Below are 15,094 nucleotides of genomic sequence, written 5' to 3' on the forward strand. Positions count from 1 at the left end.
CCGCCTCCCTCTCCAGCCGAGGGGAGGGCCGACAGGAGGGGACGCTGCGGCCGAGGGGGGAGTTTCCTCGGCTAGCCGAGCCTTCCCCGCCGCCGCCGCCGCCGCCGCCGCCGCTCCTCCTCCTGCTCTCTGTGGGCGGAGCGGGACACGAAGGCAGGAAGCGGCCATGGCGGACTGGGGGCGAGGTGAGAGTGTGGAAGAGGCTGGCGAGGGGTCGCCGGAGGGGGAGCGGGTGGCGGCGGCGGCGCTGCCTTCCCTCAGGAGAACGGGGCTGGGGGCGCCGTTGCTCCGGCTCGTCGCGCTGCCTCAGGACCTCCGTGGCCTGTGCTGGGGGTGGGGGACGGGGAACAAAGGAGGCATTCTGATCCTACCCAGGTCGCGGTTGCCACCTTCTCCCCTGCTCGGGGCTCCTGTGTCTTCTGTAGTTGAGTGACGGGCAAGGACGTGGCAGCTGTTTTGCCCATGCTTTGCCAGTGTGGCTTTCCGTTGTGGTGGTGGAATGGACTCTTCCCCACTCGCAGGGCATTTGTGTGTGTGTCTGCACTGTGGGGTAACATCCCACACTAGCAAGTGGGGAGCCTGCTGTGCCCTGTGATGGCGAAAATAGGCTTTGGAGTGAGCTAGGGGATGGTCTGCAAAATAACCACACATTTTACCATACTACCTTTTGTTTTAGCAGCTAAGTGGCATAATTATTTTATCTTCATTTCAGGTCAGAATGCCAATGCTGTGGATGATATGTTAGATGTGGAAAACAAGCGTATGACCGAAAACCTAGCCTCCAAAGTCACCCGGCTAAAATCGGTTTGTAGATTACTTTCTTTACCTGGGGCATCCACACCTACCTTTTGCCCTGTGCTTTTCTAGGCACAGGGCTGTGCTTTGAAATGTCATCACTGAACATGTTTTCTTTCTTTTGGCCTGGCGCTTTCCCATTGAAAACTTGCTCTTTCACGCTGAACCAGAACAAATGGAAATTTGTGGCATTTGGGCAAAAAGGAAGTCTGGATGAGCCCTTGCTCTTTGATTGCTGTCTTGCTCTCCAGAAGACTTTGGTCTTTGAGGGTTTTTGTTTTTGTCCGCACCCCCCTTGTATTTAGTAATACACAGAGAATTGCTCAGGAGCAAATGATATTCTTGTTTGCAGTTTTATTAGTTCTTTCCGAAAGTTGTCTAGGTGTCAATAACTGCTTCATTCTGTATTTTCAATAGCTTGCACTGGACATTGACAAAGATGCTGAGGATCAAAATCACTACTTGGATGGCATGGTAAGCAACTGTTTGCACTCTTTAAGAATTACTGATGAAGCTCAGCATGAGCAAACAGGACAATTAGTTTGTATTGAAACATATTTCTGTACAGAGAAGAAATCACCCACAAGTCTATTGGTGTAAGTAGCTCTGTTCCAGAGAGTTAATGTGTTTTAGCCTGCCATTGTACTTCTGGAACATGCTCATGCACACGTATCTTTTTTTCCTTTCCAAGAGGGACCAAACTTGTTGGTCTTCTGTTGGTAGTGATTCCCTGAGAAACTGGTGTTCAGTGATCTGGTATCTAATGGCAAATATGCTGTGAAACTATTTTATGCAGTAAGATTGAGGTTTGTGTCAAATATTCTGAATTTCTTACGCAAGAAGTACCTGAATGAACAAGTGTGCAAACCTTGTGTGGACCTTGCACAGACTACCACATGTTATAATGATCACATAAAAGTCTTATTTTCTCACTGGGTTATCGCAAGGATAAATGAGAGCAAAATATGCACGCAGTAAAGTCATTTAAAATTGTTATTGACAAGGTCAAATCTTGAATTTCACTAGTGTATTTTGCTGGTGTGGGATCTGAGCACATGTGTCTGCATTTGTTTGGGTTTTCTTTTTAAATATTAACAGTATTAAATTGGAATTCAATTAACTGAGTTAAATGTATTTCTCTCACTGAAATATGCCATATGTATATATAATCATGTTGCTTCTTTCAGTAAGCAATGTCTTCTAAATACCTTATTATTTCTACTCTTTGCATTAGGATTCCGATTTCATGAGTGTGACAGGCCTTCTGACGGGGAGTGTGAAGCGTTTCTCCACTATGACCCGGTCGGGAAGAGACAATCGTAAACTTCTTTGCTACGTCTCTGCTGGACTGATTGTAGTCTTCTTCATCCTCTATTATTTGGTGACAAGAGCACGGACTTGAGTAATTGTCAAGATTTTGTATTGGATAGTTGTTGAAGAGGGGGGAAAACTGATGATGAAAATGGTTTTGGAAGATCTTCAGATCCTGAAAATATTATTCAAATGTTGACAGTGATCCAGAGGCACCTCTGTGGATTTCAGTATCATCTCTGGATTGTTTTGACTCGCTCTCTTAAAAAGAATATAATTTATTCTGTCACTGTTCCTTTGAAAATTTAAATGCAGCACAATTCACATCCTTGTTGAAACCAAGTCTCTATATAATACCTTATTCTCTTTGCTGTCTGGGAAAGCATGCTGGTGATGCCACCTCTTATAATTTTGTGGTCAGCAGGAAAATCCTGACACCCATGTCAGAGATGTTCAAGTGCCCAATTTAAATGAAAAAATACTACCTGGAGGACTGTGATGCATCTCTTGAGAACTAATTGTGTTATGGACAACTTCTTCCTAGAAAAGTAACTTTGAATTTATTTCCACTTCTGTTAACACCAGCATTTATAAGTAGTGAAACAATCCTTTTTGCCTATTACTCTCAAGGACTTGCTTAGTAAAACAGAGAATATTCCTAAACGAAGGAAGAGTGAGAACTTGCACAAATGATTTTATCTCATTTGTTTCCTTCTTGTTCTAGTCTGTTCCCTGACCAGATTATTTATATTTGTTTCTTGTTATACAAACCTTACCTTATAGCAAGTTAATGTATATTCGCTTTAAAAAGTTTGTCCAAATCATCCTTTCTGTTAAAGAATTTTATTGATTCATTGATTATTGGTTAAGTCTTCTTTAGCTGGCTGCTGAATAATTATCCACTTCTCTCTGGAATCAAGTAACATTTTGCAATACTCCTCAGTTTTAATGTTTGTTACTAGGTTCTGGCACCTGGAGTGCTAGAAAGGTATTAACAGCAAAACTGGAGTTAAATTTGTGTGTGATTGATATATATATATCAGTGTGTGTGTGTATGTGTGTGTCCTATGCATGTATAAAACTTGGGTAAAGGCACATAGAATTGCAGCCTAGGTTTTTCATCTCTCGACTGGTGGTCTGACGTTCCAATTTCCCAGATATAACTTTCCATAATTTACCGTGTCACAACTGAAATAATATAAAGAAGAAAGATTCTGGTACAGTTCTGCTGTGTATCATGGTCTAGTTGATACATTGCTGATCTTTGTCATTCAAAGCCTGACTTGATTTGGGTGAATCTTGCTTTTTTGTTTCTCATTTATTGTATAACATCTCACCATAGCAATAGTACCTTCACACTGGTTTTTAACTTAAAAATAAAATTAAAACAGGTTTTAAACACTTGCCAGTATTTTTCCCCCCTGTATCGCTGTCCCTAGTATAAATTCTGATATATACAGGTCCTGACCTAGTATTAAGCAAAGTGAGGCGGTTAGCTCAGCCAGTGCTAGCGAGATAGCAGCAACAATCCCACAAGCTGTTCCTGAGCCTTTAGCCCTCACCTGTTAAAGCACATATGTGCCACAGGATGTTACACACACCCTCCCGCCAAAAAAACCAGCCTGCTGCCCTTAGGCACAGTAGAGGACACTATCCTGTTGCTAGTAGCGAAGTAAGATTCAGCTGCAAGGAATGGAAGGAGCATGATCTTGTCTTTGCCTCAGGCAGCAAAACATGCCAGTCCTGGATATATACTAGGTAGTTTCTAAAGTCTTTCTTAGTAACCTTTGGCTGTTCTTATGAAAAGGAAATATTTGCTCCTGCATGTAAGACAATAGAGGCTGCTGCCCAAGGTTATAGTTGCTTCTTTAGATAGTTGCTTCTTTAGAACAAGTGAGCGAACTAGATCAGTATCAGGTTTTTGAGGGCAAGTCAAAAAATCTTCCAGAAGCCTGTCTTCTAAAACCTCTGAATGAGGGACAAGGCGACAAGCCCCAGTTTGTGAACCCCTAAATGCATACTCCATAGAGACATGCAGTGAATCGTAGCTCTTAGACAAGTGTACCCGTCCTGATACATGTGGTTGCAATAATATTTGTCATATTCACCTCATATCTCTAGGTGTGCATTACACCTAAAAATGCAATGGGCAAAATTAACCTGAGGTCACTGAAAAGCTTACAATCTTCAACTCAGGGATGCTGTCAAAAGATGCAGAATTCTTTAAAGTCACTATGATTTATTTATCATTTTTTAATGCCAGAAAATTAAAAGCACACTTCTCAGTTGGCTTCCAAGCCAGACAAACTTCGTAGCATGCCATTCCTGTTCTAGCCTTAAAAGTTGTTGGCAGGGGCCAAAAGATCAGGGCAAAAATACTGCTCAAAAACTTCCTCCCAAAGCCGATAGCCTTGCTGTCTCAAAGCAGGGCTAACTGTTTCAGTGTCAAGGGAAAGGGTTAAATACCCCTCTCCTTTTAAAGCCCTAAAAAGATATTGGGAGATCTGATTGCAGATATTCCACATCATGTGCTAGGAGACTTTTGAAAGATAAATCTAAATAAAGAAGTTTATGCTTTTATTCTGAAAGGTATCTCAACTGACATTCTGTTGCTATAGCATGGTGAGAAAGAAAGAGAGTTTATTTGCTTTTTGCAGCAAAAACAATCTTGTAGCACCTTTAAAGACTAACAGATTTTATGGACTGTATACCATGAAAGTTTTTGCCGTAATAAAGTTACTGTCTAAATTGTGGTCAAGTGGACAGAGTAGGGCTTGGAACAAATTTCATCTGTGCTATGAGCTTATTGTGTAGCCTGGGGGAAAAAACAGGTGCAGCCTCATATACTCATCTGTGAAATGGCTTCCTCACAGAGTTGCTCTGAGGATGAACACAATAAATATAATGCACAAAGGATGATAAGGAGGGGGAACTGGTGAGATCCTGGTTCCCCCTCAACACCTTTGTGCAGGAGGGGATGCAACCATTCACAGCGTCAATTATTTCAGCTTCTGTACCAGTATTAATGGGTGAGAATCCTGACTGAGCTGCAAGGCAGTATTGTTATCACTATTACTGTTAGTTCTCTATGAAAAAGCTTAACATTTTACTTTTCAAGTTCAGAATATTCCTACAGTTTTCGAGTAGTGAACCCTCTACAAAAGAACTGGTGTTTTATTTTATAGCTAGGACATGAAATAAACATTTTATTCCTGATTTATTTATTTATTTCAAAACACGTTTCTCAGCTGAAGATATGGAATATACAAAATACTTTTTATGTGAGTTATTGCAACAAACAAGTTCCATGAAATAATTCTGGATCAGGAACACCAGTAGCTTTTTTACACAAATACATATATATATTTAATATATATTGGATCCTACTTTATGAAGAATGACACCGTTAATTGTATACTAGTTGTCAGAATGCCGACATGCATTTAGATATGTATTCCTTGGGCTCAAAGAGTAGGGCAAGTGTGAGCTGCGCTTTGTCTTCCTCACAAGAGGGGCTTATGGCATATCCCTTCATCAGAGGACAGAACTTCAGTCTTGAATGGTAATCAGTTTCTGAATATTTTAAATGGTCCTTTAGCTCTGGTATTTGTAAAAAAATGCAGTTAAACAGCTGGTGGTTAACTGTTAAAATGTGGAGGAACATGATATAGAAATATCAGTAGAAAAATCATTTTCTGTACAAGGGATGAATTCAGCAGACGTCCACAATCAGAGGTGTTGTGTAGTCGGAGTGTCTGATTCCAAAAGTGACAACTGGAGCACAAGATTTGAGCAATGATACCTAGAAGCAGAAGGAGTGTAAAATATATTAGGTGAAACAGGCTAGGCTTCTGGTAACAGATTCTTGATTTTGTTCTTTGATCTCTGTGTTCTGCTTAACAGAACAGGCTGCTTCCTGCTGGTTTACTGAGTAAGAAGCATTTTAAATGGAATGTTAAGTGGAAGAATTAAGTACAGATAATTAATAATTGCAGAGCACAACTGGGGCAGTGTTTCATGAAATACTGCTGGAGGAGCTAGATGAATATCCTGGGCATTGTGGACCCCTGGAGATAAACAGTAATTTCAACATCTTGTTTCTTCTGGTCTGAGTAACTTCATATGCAATTAAGTAGCACCATGGTTGATTCTGGAAATGGAGTGTGTACAGTTTCAAGATCCAGCAGCACACACTTGCAAACAAAATTTCATGCGATTTTCATGTTCACCAGTTCACAAAACCCCCAAACTGCTTTGCGCACACCTGTAGTAGTCTCAGGGGCGTACAAAGTGGGGGGCGGAGGGGGCAGATCGCCCCGGGTTCCACCCGGGGGGGGCAGGTTTGACAAGATGGCCCCTGCCTCCCCCCAGCTGTAGAGCGGCCAAGGGCGCACACAGTAAGGGCGCCGCTCGCGCAGCGTCTGTATGGGCTGCCACGCTCTCGTGTTGTGTTGTCCATACAGGTGTCCGTATGGGCTGCCTCTCGCACGGCGACCGTATGGGCTGCCACGCGTGCGCACTCTGTAGGGATGCCGCTGCGTGAGAGCGGCAGCCCGTACAGACTGCGCATGTGTGGCATCCTGTATGGTCGCTGCACATGCACAGTCCGTACAGATGTTGCGCGTCCGTCACTGGGCAATTCGCCCTGCCCCTCGGTGTCCTGCCCCGGGTGCCGGAGAGGTTTCCTCCACCACTGAGTAGTCTCACTATGTTCCCAATCTGTCAAACCATGTGTTTGGCAGCAGAAGAGACTGGTTTGTTAAACTATAGTTTGCATTACATCCAAGCCAGGAAATTGGTCTAAGCACACCATGTAAACCAGGATTGCAAACCACTAGTTGTTCTCGGTTTACAATCCTGGCTTGTAGAGACCTTTAAAGCTATACTTTAGACATCATGGCAAACTGTCATTCAACAATACAGAAAGTTTCACTGACAGCCAGCTGCATAAGGAGAGGAGGGACTGCTCCAGCCCATTGCTTGCTCCTGAGCCAACAAACCATGGTTTCTTGAAGCAGAAATGTGATGTCCCAATCAGACCCATGTGACAAATGGACCAATCTAGATAAAGGATATCACTAGTAATTATTTGCATGGGCCATAACAAGTTGATGGTTTGGTAATTACGTCGAACAAAAATGAACAGGGTTGCTAAGCTACCTATGACCAGCTTCTAACTTCTGTTTCTGTAATATTAGGACAAACATTTCCCTCTCCTCACATCCCACGATTTCAGGCTCTGTTTCCAGGAAAGGAGAATATCCGTACATGGGAGTAATAATTGCTGAAAACAATTAAGAATGAAAGGAAGCTTCTTCTCACCTTTCCTACACTATAGTCTGCAGGCCCAGGTGTTTTCCCAGCTCTTAGACCCTTGCTTCGACTGCCCATAGAATACTTGGGCGCTCTCTTTTTGTAGATGTCTGTATCAGGCTTATGATATGCAGCAGGACCAGGGGTCTGTAAGAGAAGGAACAGGATTCCCATAGATGAAGTAATAATACAATCTATATCTCCTAATTTCCCAGGAAAATTGAGCAGCTCCCTGTGTTACACCAAAACACAATGAATATAGTTTCTACCATGGCAACACTTTACTTCTCTCATTAATTGTCTTCCGCTCCCCAATGATTTATCAGTGCAGTTGTAAAATAAAACAGCAAATATGAAAACAGGACCTGCCATTGAGTTGTTGTTTTTTAAGGACATGTGGAAATTAGAATAAAGGATGTTGCACAACTGAAACTAAAAAGTAGGGGTAAAACAAGATTAAAGGCGTTGCAAAAAGTTTGGTAAAATGACCATGGCAAGAGCGAACAGTGCATCACAGCCAGATTTCTATCTGCTCCTGAATGAGTAATTTTAGCATTAAGACCCCCCATGAAAGAGCACAAATTGGCCCTTTGGCACTAGCAACCAGCAGTATGCATTAAATCAAGATTAAAACAAATCTCAGAAAAATGGACCAGAGCAGGCACAACTTTGATTATTGGTAACCAAGAGAGAAACAAGGCATGAAATGAACCAGCAGTCTACCTTATGCAAGTCTTCATCGAAACGCCCAAGCTTACTCCTCCCTGTCATGGAGTAAGAAGGGCCGGCGGAGGTGGCCACTGTGTGCGGCCCAAGGACCTCAGGCATCGTGTAAGCGCTGGGACCTGAAATAGGAACATGGGGACCATTGGGAGGAGCACCAGATACTTCCAGCAGAGCCAGAGGAGGAGGGAGGTAATGGCTGGGATGCAAAGAGCTACTTCAGGTTGGCCTAAGTGCTCGGGAATACTACCTAGGAAACTTTTGACTATTTTCCTTCAAAGAGGTGTAGGGAGCCATTGGTCTGCCAGATGTTGCTGAAGTACAGCTCCCATCATCGCTGGCCTTTGGCAATGCTGGGGTTGATGGGAGCGGTAGTTCAGCTACATCTGGAGGGCCAAAAGTTCCTCACACCTGTCTTAGAACATCAAACCATCGCAATACAGTATCTCAGAAATTGCTTTTCAGTGCCTCCTCCATTTCAAAAGAGTTTTCTTAATTTTATTTTCCTCCAGAGGCCATGTGCACATTCTCTCCAGCATTCTCTCCAGGTCAAAACATAAAAAGATATTTCCCACTTCCACCAAGTCTATCCTTTACCTACAAAGGCTAGGAGCTCTTCTTTTCATAATTTGTGAATGGTGATAGCTTAGCAAGCTAATAATACCGGGTTAGCGTGATGCCAGCCACCCGCAGCCTGACCACCATGAGAGATGACCTTTCTGAATGGCAGAAGCATAACACTACACCCCTAGGCTCAAACATGCACATGTAAGTCCTGCTGAACTTGCTTCCAAGTAAACATGCATAGATCTGAGCTAATGCGCTGTGTTTCATCATTGATAAATTTCTTAAGACAACCTCTGTTTGATGCCCTCCAACAACAACAGCAAAGCAAAAAACAAAACCATAAGGGATAAGCCTTACCTGGTGTGGCGTCTACTTTGTAACCACGAGTCCTGAATGACATAGAATGTGCAGGAGCATTTTGATAAATTATTTTCCGTGACTTCTCTGGTGAGTAAGAGGCTAGGTAGATGGGAAGGCAATGGATGCAATTAGGTTAAAGCTCATGTTTCACCATGCCAAAATCACTGCTATGTCCTAAAGCCTCTGAAGGGCTATCTACAGTTTTGTTAATTAGAAAGTTAACATTCTGTGTGCAGCGAGGGTAAATCCCTCATCACATTTTGACTAAGGCATGTGAATTAAAATGCAGGATGAATGTACATTTTTCATGATTTATTCTGATTGCAAATGAGAGCACGGTTGGATGAATATAAAACAGCAGATACAGAAGGAATAGAATGTAGTGTGGGAAGCAGGGATGCTGTTGGGAGTTGCAGAGACAACAGGTGTTTTCTGGATCTCCTGTTCTTAACTTTAATTCTATGGCACTCAGGCCCTCTTCACCGTGTGGTGCTTGTAAGACCCCAGCCACTCACCATCTTAGTTTCTTCATATAAATTACCTTATGCATATACATACCCACTGCCTTGTTTTCGGGAGAAGAAAAGGCTAAGGAGGAAACACCACACAAATCCTGAGTGGAGTCCCTAAGATGGTTGGACGGCGTCTTGTATGCCTCCTTCTGGCAATTCCTGCAGCCAAGCTGGTGCCAAACGTATTGCTCTGCTTTCCTTTGGACCACATCACTGAGGCTGAGAGGGGGTGGGTCTTGTTTTCTGGGCAGCTCAGGACCTCCACACACACTGCCCAGGCTTGTACCCCGGGGAGGTCACTGTGGTGCTGCTAATGCAGCAAAAATGAGGCAGCAGTTATGAGTTACCGGTCTCTGCAGCCACAGCAGGCGCTGTGATTCTCTGGCAGTTTGACTTCACCCCCTGAGGAGCATTCCATTGTCTCTCTAGACAGAAGGATGCCAAAAAAAGTGTGTGTTTTGTGCAAATTTGTGCCACAGAACTGTCCCTGGTATAAAGGGTGTATGCACTGGTGGACGAAAAAGTATCTATGTCCCTGCAAGCTGGCAGGAAACTGGGTGTCCCTTCTGTGGCCAATGAGCTGAAGTGACTGCCTCAGGTGGCTGAATTCGCCAGGGCAGCAGAACCTGATGCTGATATTCCCCCCCCCCCCATTTTGGATCTAGATCTTCTCTCACCTCTTCTTCCCAGGCAGGGCAGGGGCACCATTTTGGGGCCTGGCTCAGATGCCTAAATGTTGTGAGCCGGCCCTGGGAGGGTGCAGAGGCATGCAGGGAGAGGAGAGGGAGAAGTTCTGTTGCGCAAGTGGAAATCCTTAGGCTAGTTGAACTAGTTGAGTCACAATGGCTATCAGCCCCAGCAAGCAGGGCCAAGTGACTAGAGACAATGCAAACTGTAGTTCAGCAATATACAGAGGGTCAGTATATGGTCCCCACTCCTGCACTAGTGGAAGAACTTCTTTGGATTCTGCCCAAAGCAGCTTACCCAAAATTGACACGGCACAAAATAAAAAATACCACTGAAAAACAAGACAAAATGCAGCCTAAACTGAGAAATAAGACAAAATTCAACCTAAAGCCAACAGTAGCATGTGAGATATGCCCAATGTTGTGGCAAGATTTTAGGACACTTTTGACAAACATCCAGATGCAGCCTTTGACAGAGCTTTTTTATTCTCTAAAAATAATCAGGCATGTTGAAACTTAACAAACTGTTGGATTACTATAAAAGATGCAGGAGGAAATTAACGATAGGACCCACAAAGGCGAGGAGGGAAGTCCAGGAGATTCTATGGAACCTTATGACGTATGTTGGATATGTCATTGTAAAACTTCAAATTGAAAAACCAAATAAATAAATTTACAAAAAGAAAAAAGAAACTGAACAAACAGAATCAGTTCAGTCTCTGTCTGAGCAAGCAACTCATATGGATTATTTAATCTGGGGATGACACCCCATGTTTTTCAATGTAGCCATAAGAAATCATTCCAAAGGCCAGTTTTGGAATGATGCACCCAAATTCTACTTTAGTCTTGGGTTAGCAGATGCCATCAACATATACCTTGGATGGGTGACTATTACTCACCAGGACCTGGGGTAACCTCCTTTTTCACTCTGAATCGACCACCCATTGTATAAGATGGAGCCGATTGCCTTCCTCTGTTTGTCATATAGCCCTGCACATCGTAAGGACCCGGAACTCTGTCTTTGCTGGATGGGGGCTTTGCGCCATACATACTGTAGGCAGGGGCTTTCCTTTTGGTAGGGATGTGCGAGATATAACCTGAAAAAGGACAGACACAGAGCTCAGGAGTAAGGCGTTGCCTCCGACTGGCTGCAGTTCTCCAGTATCTCAAAGACAAAGGACATTCCTGGCCCTGCTTCCTTAGATCATTTAGTCCGAGACACAAGGGATTGAAAGATATGTTCTCCTATGATGATGCAGCTGATCTCAGTCATTTCTAGTTGTGGGGCACCAGGGCAGCTGAGAGGGACAGGGTACAGAGGGTACTGGTGTCCCCGGCCAAGAGCCAGCAGTGGACCCAAGCTCTAAGAGTTTTCAAGTTTCTACATGCCCCCAAAGGGAAAATATGTACCGGAATATGGAGCTCCCCCACCCCTGATCAATTTCTGTGAGGTGGGCCAGCCTGGCAGACTGCTCCTGCTGCCAAGCACTTTTTTTTGCATCAACTTTTTAAACCCCACTATACTTCTGTTTCTTTTGCTTACCTGTTGCTCCCGGTATGTTGTACTTGGGCCCAGGGCTGGAATACTGGGCCATGACTGGTCCTCGTGGACGATGGGGCCTCCATGTGCCCACCCAACCTCCATTACTCATGATGGCAGTCTAGTCTAAAGCCTAAGAAATGAAGAACACAGAGCGAATTTGTGTAAAGGTTAGTTTGGATACATCCTCCTGGGGGAAAACTTAGGGTAACTCTATTGTACCCTGCACTGAGCTGGCAGGATCTATAGCTAGCTATTAACATGACTGTTACCAATTCAGTAGAGTCTCATTGTATTATCTGGGTTGTATTGGAGATAGAAGTACCAAGAATGGAAGAATTAGGCCTCCCCTGCATAAGAAGTGCCTACTGGATCATGCCAGCTGCTCATCTGGTCCAGCATCCTGTTCTCACAGTGGCCACCATTTATTGTGGGAAGGGGCTCTTCATGCATCCAAGATCTTTTGTAGAGTCCACATGGCATAGTTGTCGTCATGAGAATACCACCCTGTATTTCTCCCTCTCTTTAATCTGGATTTACCTTTCCTGGGAGAAACTCAGTAAATAAATAAATAGAAAACCTTGTGTTGCTGATTACCAGTTTGCACTATCTAAGTGATCCGCTTACAGTATTAAACCCCCGCCCAGAATCAGCCATCGACTTCCAAAAGAGTCAGGTAACTAACTACACAGCACATGAAACAGAGGAAAAAATGAATATAAACTAAAACAATTCTTAAATGGCCACTGAGTGCTAATTCACCTTCTTTTGCCCTTGGAGATTTAACTGATGTGGGCAACAGTGTTTTCTGCAGGATATTTCCTTGCTGTCTGTCAACAGGGCTGTGGACAGTTTAAGGAGAAGATGGAATTCTGAACAAGCAGAACCCATCTCCGTTTGCAGGGATTTATCCTCCCCTTCATGTGAAGAACCTTCATGAAATTGCCATAGAAACAGACAATTGCCCTTCATAGTACTTCTGGGTGTTCTAGAACACCAGGTATGACTCTTAGGAAAGCCTGGGCTGTGTGTGTGTCATGATGAGAATTAGAGTCAAATCACATAGCCTGTGGAAGATCCTTTGTTGGATCTCCAAATATATTTTTCTTTTGCTAAAAGCAACCAGGGATTTTGATTGGCACACTGCATAGGAGAAGGAGGGGAATTAATTCGCTCCTCTCCCATGCCAGCTACTCTAAGCAAGTTGTCTCTAATGATGCAGGCAGCCTTGTAAGTTAAAATTTCAGGTATGAAAATCTCTGAGAATGACTAGAATATCTGAAAATAGTGCACATTGAAAATACACAATCCTAATACAGGCATACCTGTCAGGGAGCCATAAATCAGCAATAAATCACACAGAGTACGTAGCGTTTACTCTTTATTTGAAGAAGCAAGGCCTGCTCAGGGGAGCCAGGCCTAATGAGCACAGCAACTCTTCTCAGTAGGTCTTGCCCCTATGAGGCAGTTGTGGAGGCTGAAGGTCCCTGCCTTCCCACAGCTGTCTGAATCTCATCCTCCCCCTGGGTCCTTCCCAAGCAATCTGAAACTATGCAGGCATGCCTGTCTCTGCTCCTCTGTCTTCAGACCTCTTCTGGTCCTGGGAGACTGTGAGGAGGAGAGCTTGTTGCAGCAGGAGAGGGAGACATCTGCGTTTCTTCACCAGCCTGACTCATCTCTGCCTCTTGGCCTCCCTCTTCTCCTGCTTCAGATTCTGATTTTGGACTTCCCTCTGCTACAGCCTCTCCCTGCACAATAAACCATGTTACCTCTTCAGCTTCCGACACCCACTGGCAGAGGAAGGGGGTGGTGACATCGCCCTCCGCCCCCCAGAGACTCTCACTGTGGGCGGCACCCCCTGGGATGCTTGCCCCGCCCCCAGAGATGGGTAGCCCTGCCCCCACAGCCAGCTAGCCCCACCCCCAGGTGGACAGCATGTGCCGGAGCGGCTAGCTCCGTCTCTGCCAACACCTCTGCCAACACCTCCTCCTCCCAGTCTGCTTCCTCTTCTCCCTCTGACCACTCACCACCAATCCCCAGGCTCTGAGCCTTCTTCCTTTGGGGGTTCCCCAAATGGTGCCTCCCACCATTCCCGTGTCCAGCCAGTCCGCGACAATAACTCAGAGATCTTGTGGGTTCAGTTCTAGACTACCGCAATAAAGTGAATATCACAATAAAGCAAGCAACACATTTTTTTTTGTTTCCCACTTTCAGTGGGGCCCCAGAACTCATGAGCAAAGTGAATGCAAAGTGAACACAAAGTGAACATGATGGCATTGTTGACAAGCTTGCCTTTGCTTCCAGCAACTGCCTGTTGACCTGAAACCAGCCATGTTAGGATATTGGTTCCCCTTCATAATACTGATGGCTTTTGTTTCGTTTCAGATTCACATGTAGTCATCAAGCCAGAAGCACTGTCTCTATCACTAGATTGCCCTACAGCTGCTCTGGATACATTGGAACATTGGATATGTGTCCAGGGCAGCTGTTTATCAGCTCCATCTGGTATACAGGCTGAGACACTACCTGCCCGTGGACTGTCTCACCAAGAGAGGTGAATGCTCTAGTTATCTCTCGCTTGGACTACTGCAATGCGCTCTATGTGGGGTTACCTTTGAAGGTGATCCAGAAACTATAACTAATCCAGAATGCGGCAGCTAGACTGGTGACTGGGAGTGGCCGCCAAGACTACATAACACCAGTCTTGAAAGACCTAAACTGGTTCCCAGTACATTTCCGAGCACAATTCAAAGTTTTGGTGCTGACCTTTAAAGCCCTAAACGGCCTCGGTTCAGTATACCTGAAGGAGCGTCTCCTCCCCCATTGTTCTGCCCGGACACTGAGGTCCAGCACCGAGGGCCTTCTGGCGGTTCCCTCGTTGCGAGAAGCCAAGTTACAGGGAACCAGGCAGAGGGCCTTCTCAGTAGTGGCATCTACTCTGTGGAACGCCCTCCCACCAGATGTCAAAGAGAAAAACAACTACCAGACTTTTAGAAGACATCTGAAGGCAGCCCTGTTTAGGGAAGCTTTTAATGTTTAATAGACTATTGTATTTTAATATTCTGTTGGAAGCTGCCCAGAGTCGCTGGGGAAACCCAGTCACATGGGCGGGGTATAAATAATAAATGATGATGATGATTGTGGAATGGATTCCATCACAAGTGCTATCATTGACATGCAGAAATAAATTGATTGACTTTCAATCGCCTTCCACATTTTGGCACAGTAGGGAAATTGAGACAGTAGGGATCATTCTGCCCAACAGCTTTCTATCTAACCCCACTCCA

The 15,094-nt window shown here is 44.4% G+C and overlaps 2 protein-coding genes across 3 annotated transcripts; one reads left to right on the forward strand and one right to left on the reverse strand.

Annotated features, from left to right (window-relative positions):
- Positions 1–42: 42 nt before the first annotated feature.
- Positions 43–2,916, forward strand: BET1L (Bet1 golgi vesicular membrane trafficking protein like). 2 transcript variants are annotated; one of them, XM_079970428.1, is made up of 4 exons: positions 43–185; positions 713–804; positions 1,213–1,269; positions 2,030–2,916. In XM_079970428.1, the coding sequence occupies exons 1-4, from the start codon at positions 167–169 to the stop codon at positions 2,195–2,197; spliced, it is 336 nt and encodes a 111-aa protein (XP_079826554.1). In that variant the 5' UTR covers positions 43–166; the 3' UTR covers positions 2,198–2,916. The 2 variants fall into 2 exon arrangements, with proteins under 2 accessions (XP_079826554.1, XP_079826555.1); XM_079970429.1 differs by lacking the exon at positions 43–185 and adding an exon at positions 325–630.
- Positions 2,917–5,444: 2,528 nt separating this feature from the next.
- Positions 5,445–12,751, reverse strand: CIMAP1A (ciliary microtubule associated protein 1A). Its single transcript, XM_079970402.1, has 7 exons — positions 12,570–12,751; positions 11,811–11,940; positions 11,167–11,364; positions 9,067–9,168; positions 8,143–8,264; positions 7,429–7,566; positions 5,445–5,908 (listed from the first exon to the last, which is right to left on the reverse strand). Exons 2-7 carry the CDS (start codon positions 11,917–11,919, stop codon positions 5,819–5,821), a joined length of 759 nt encoding a protein of 252 aa, XP_079826528.1. The 5' UTR covers positions 11,920–11,940; positions 12,570–12,751; the 3' UTR covers positions 5,445–5,818.
- Between the last annotated feature and the right edge of the window lie 2,343 nt (positions 12,752–15,094).

This window comes from Podarcis cretensis (assembly GCF_951804945.1).
Source record: "Podarcis cretensis genome assembly, chromosome: 1".
NCBI classification, from domain to species: Eukaryota; Metazoa; Chordata; class Lepidosauria; order Squamata; family Lacertidae; genus Podarcis; species Podarcis cretensis.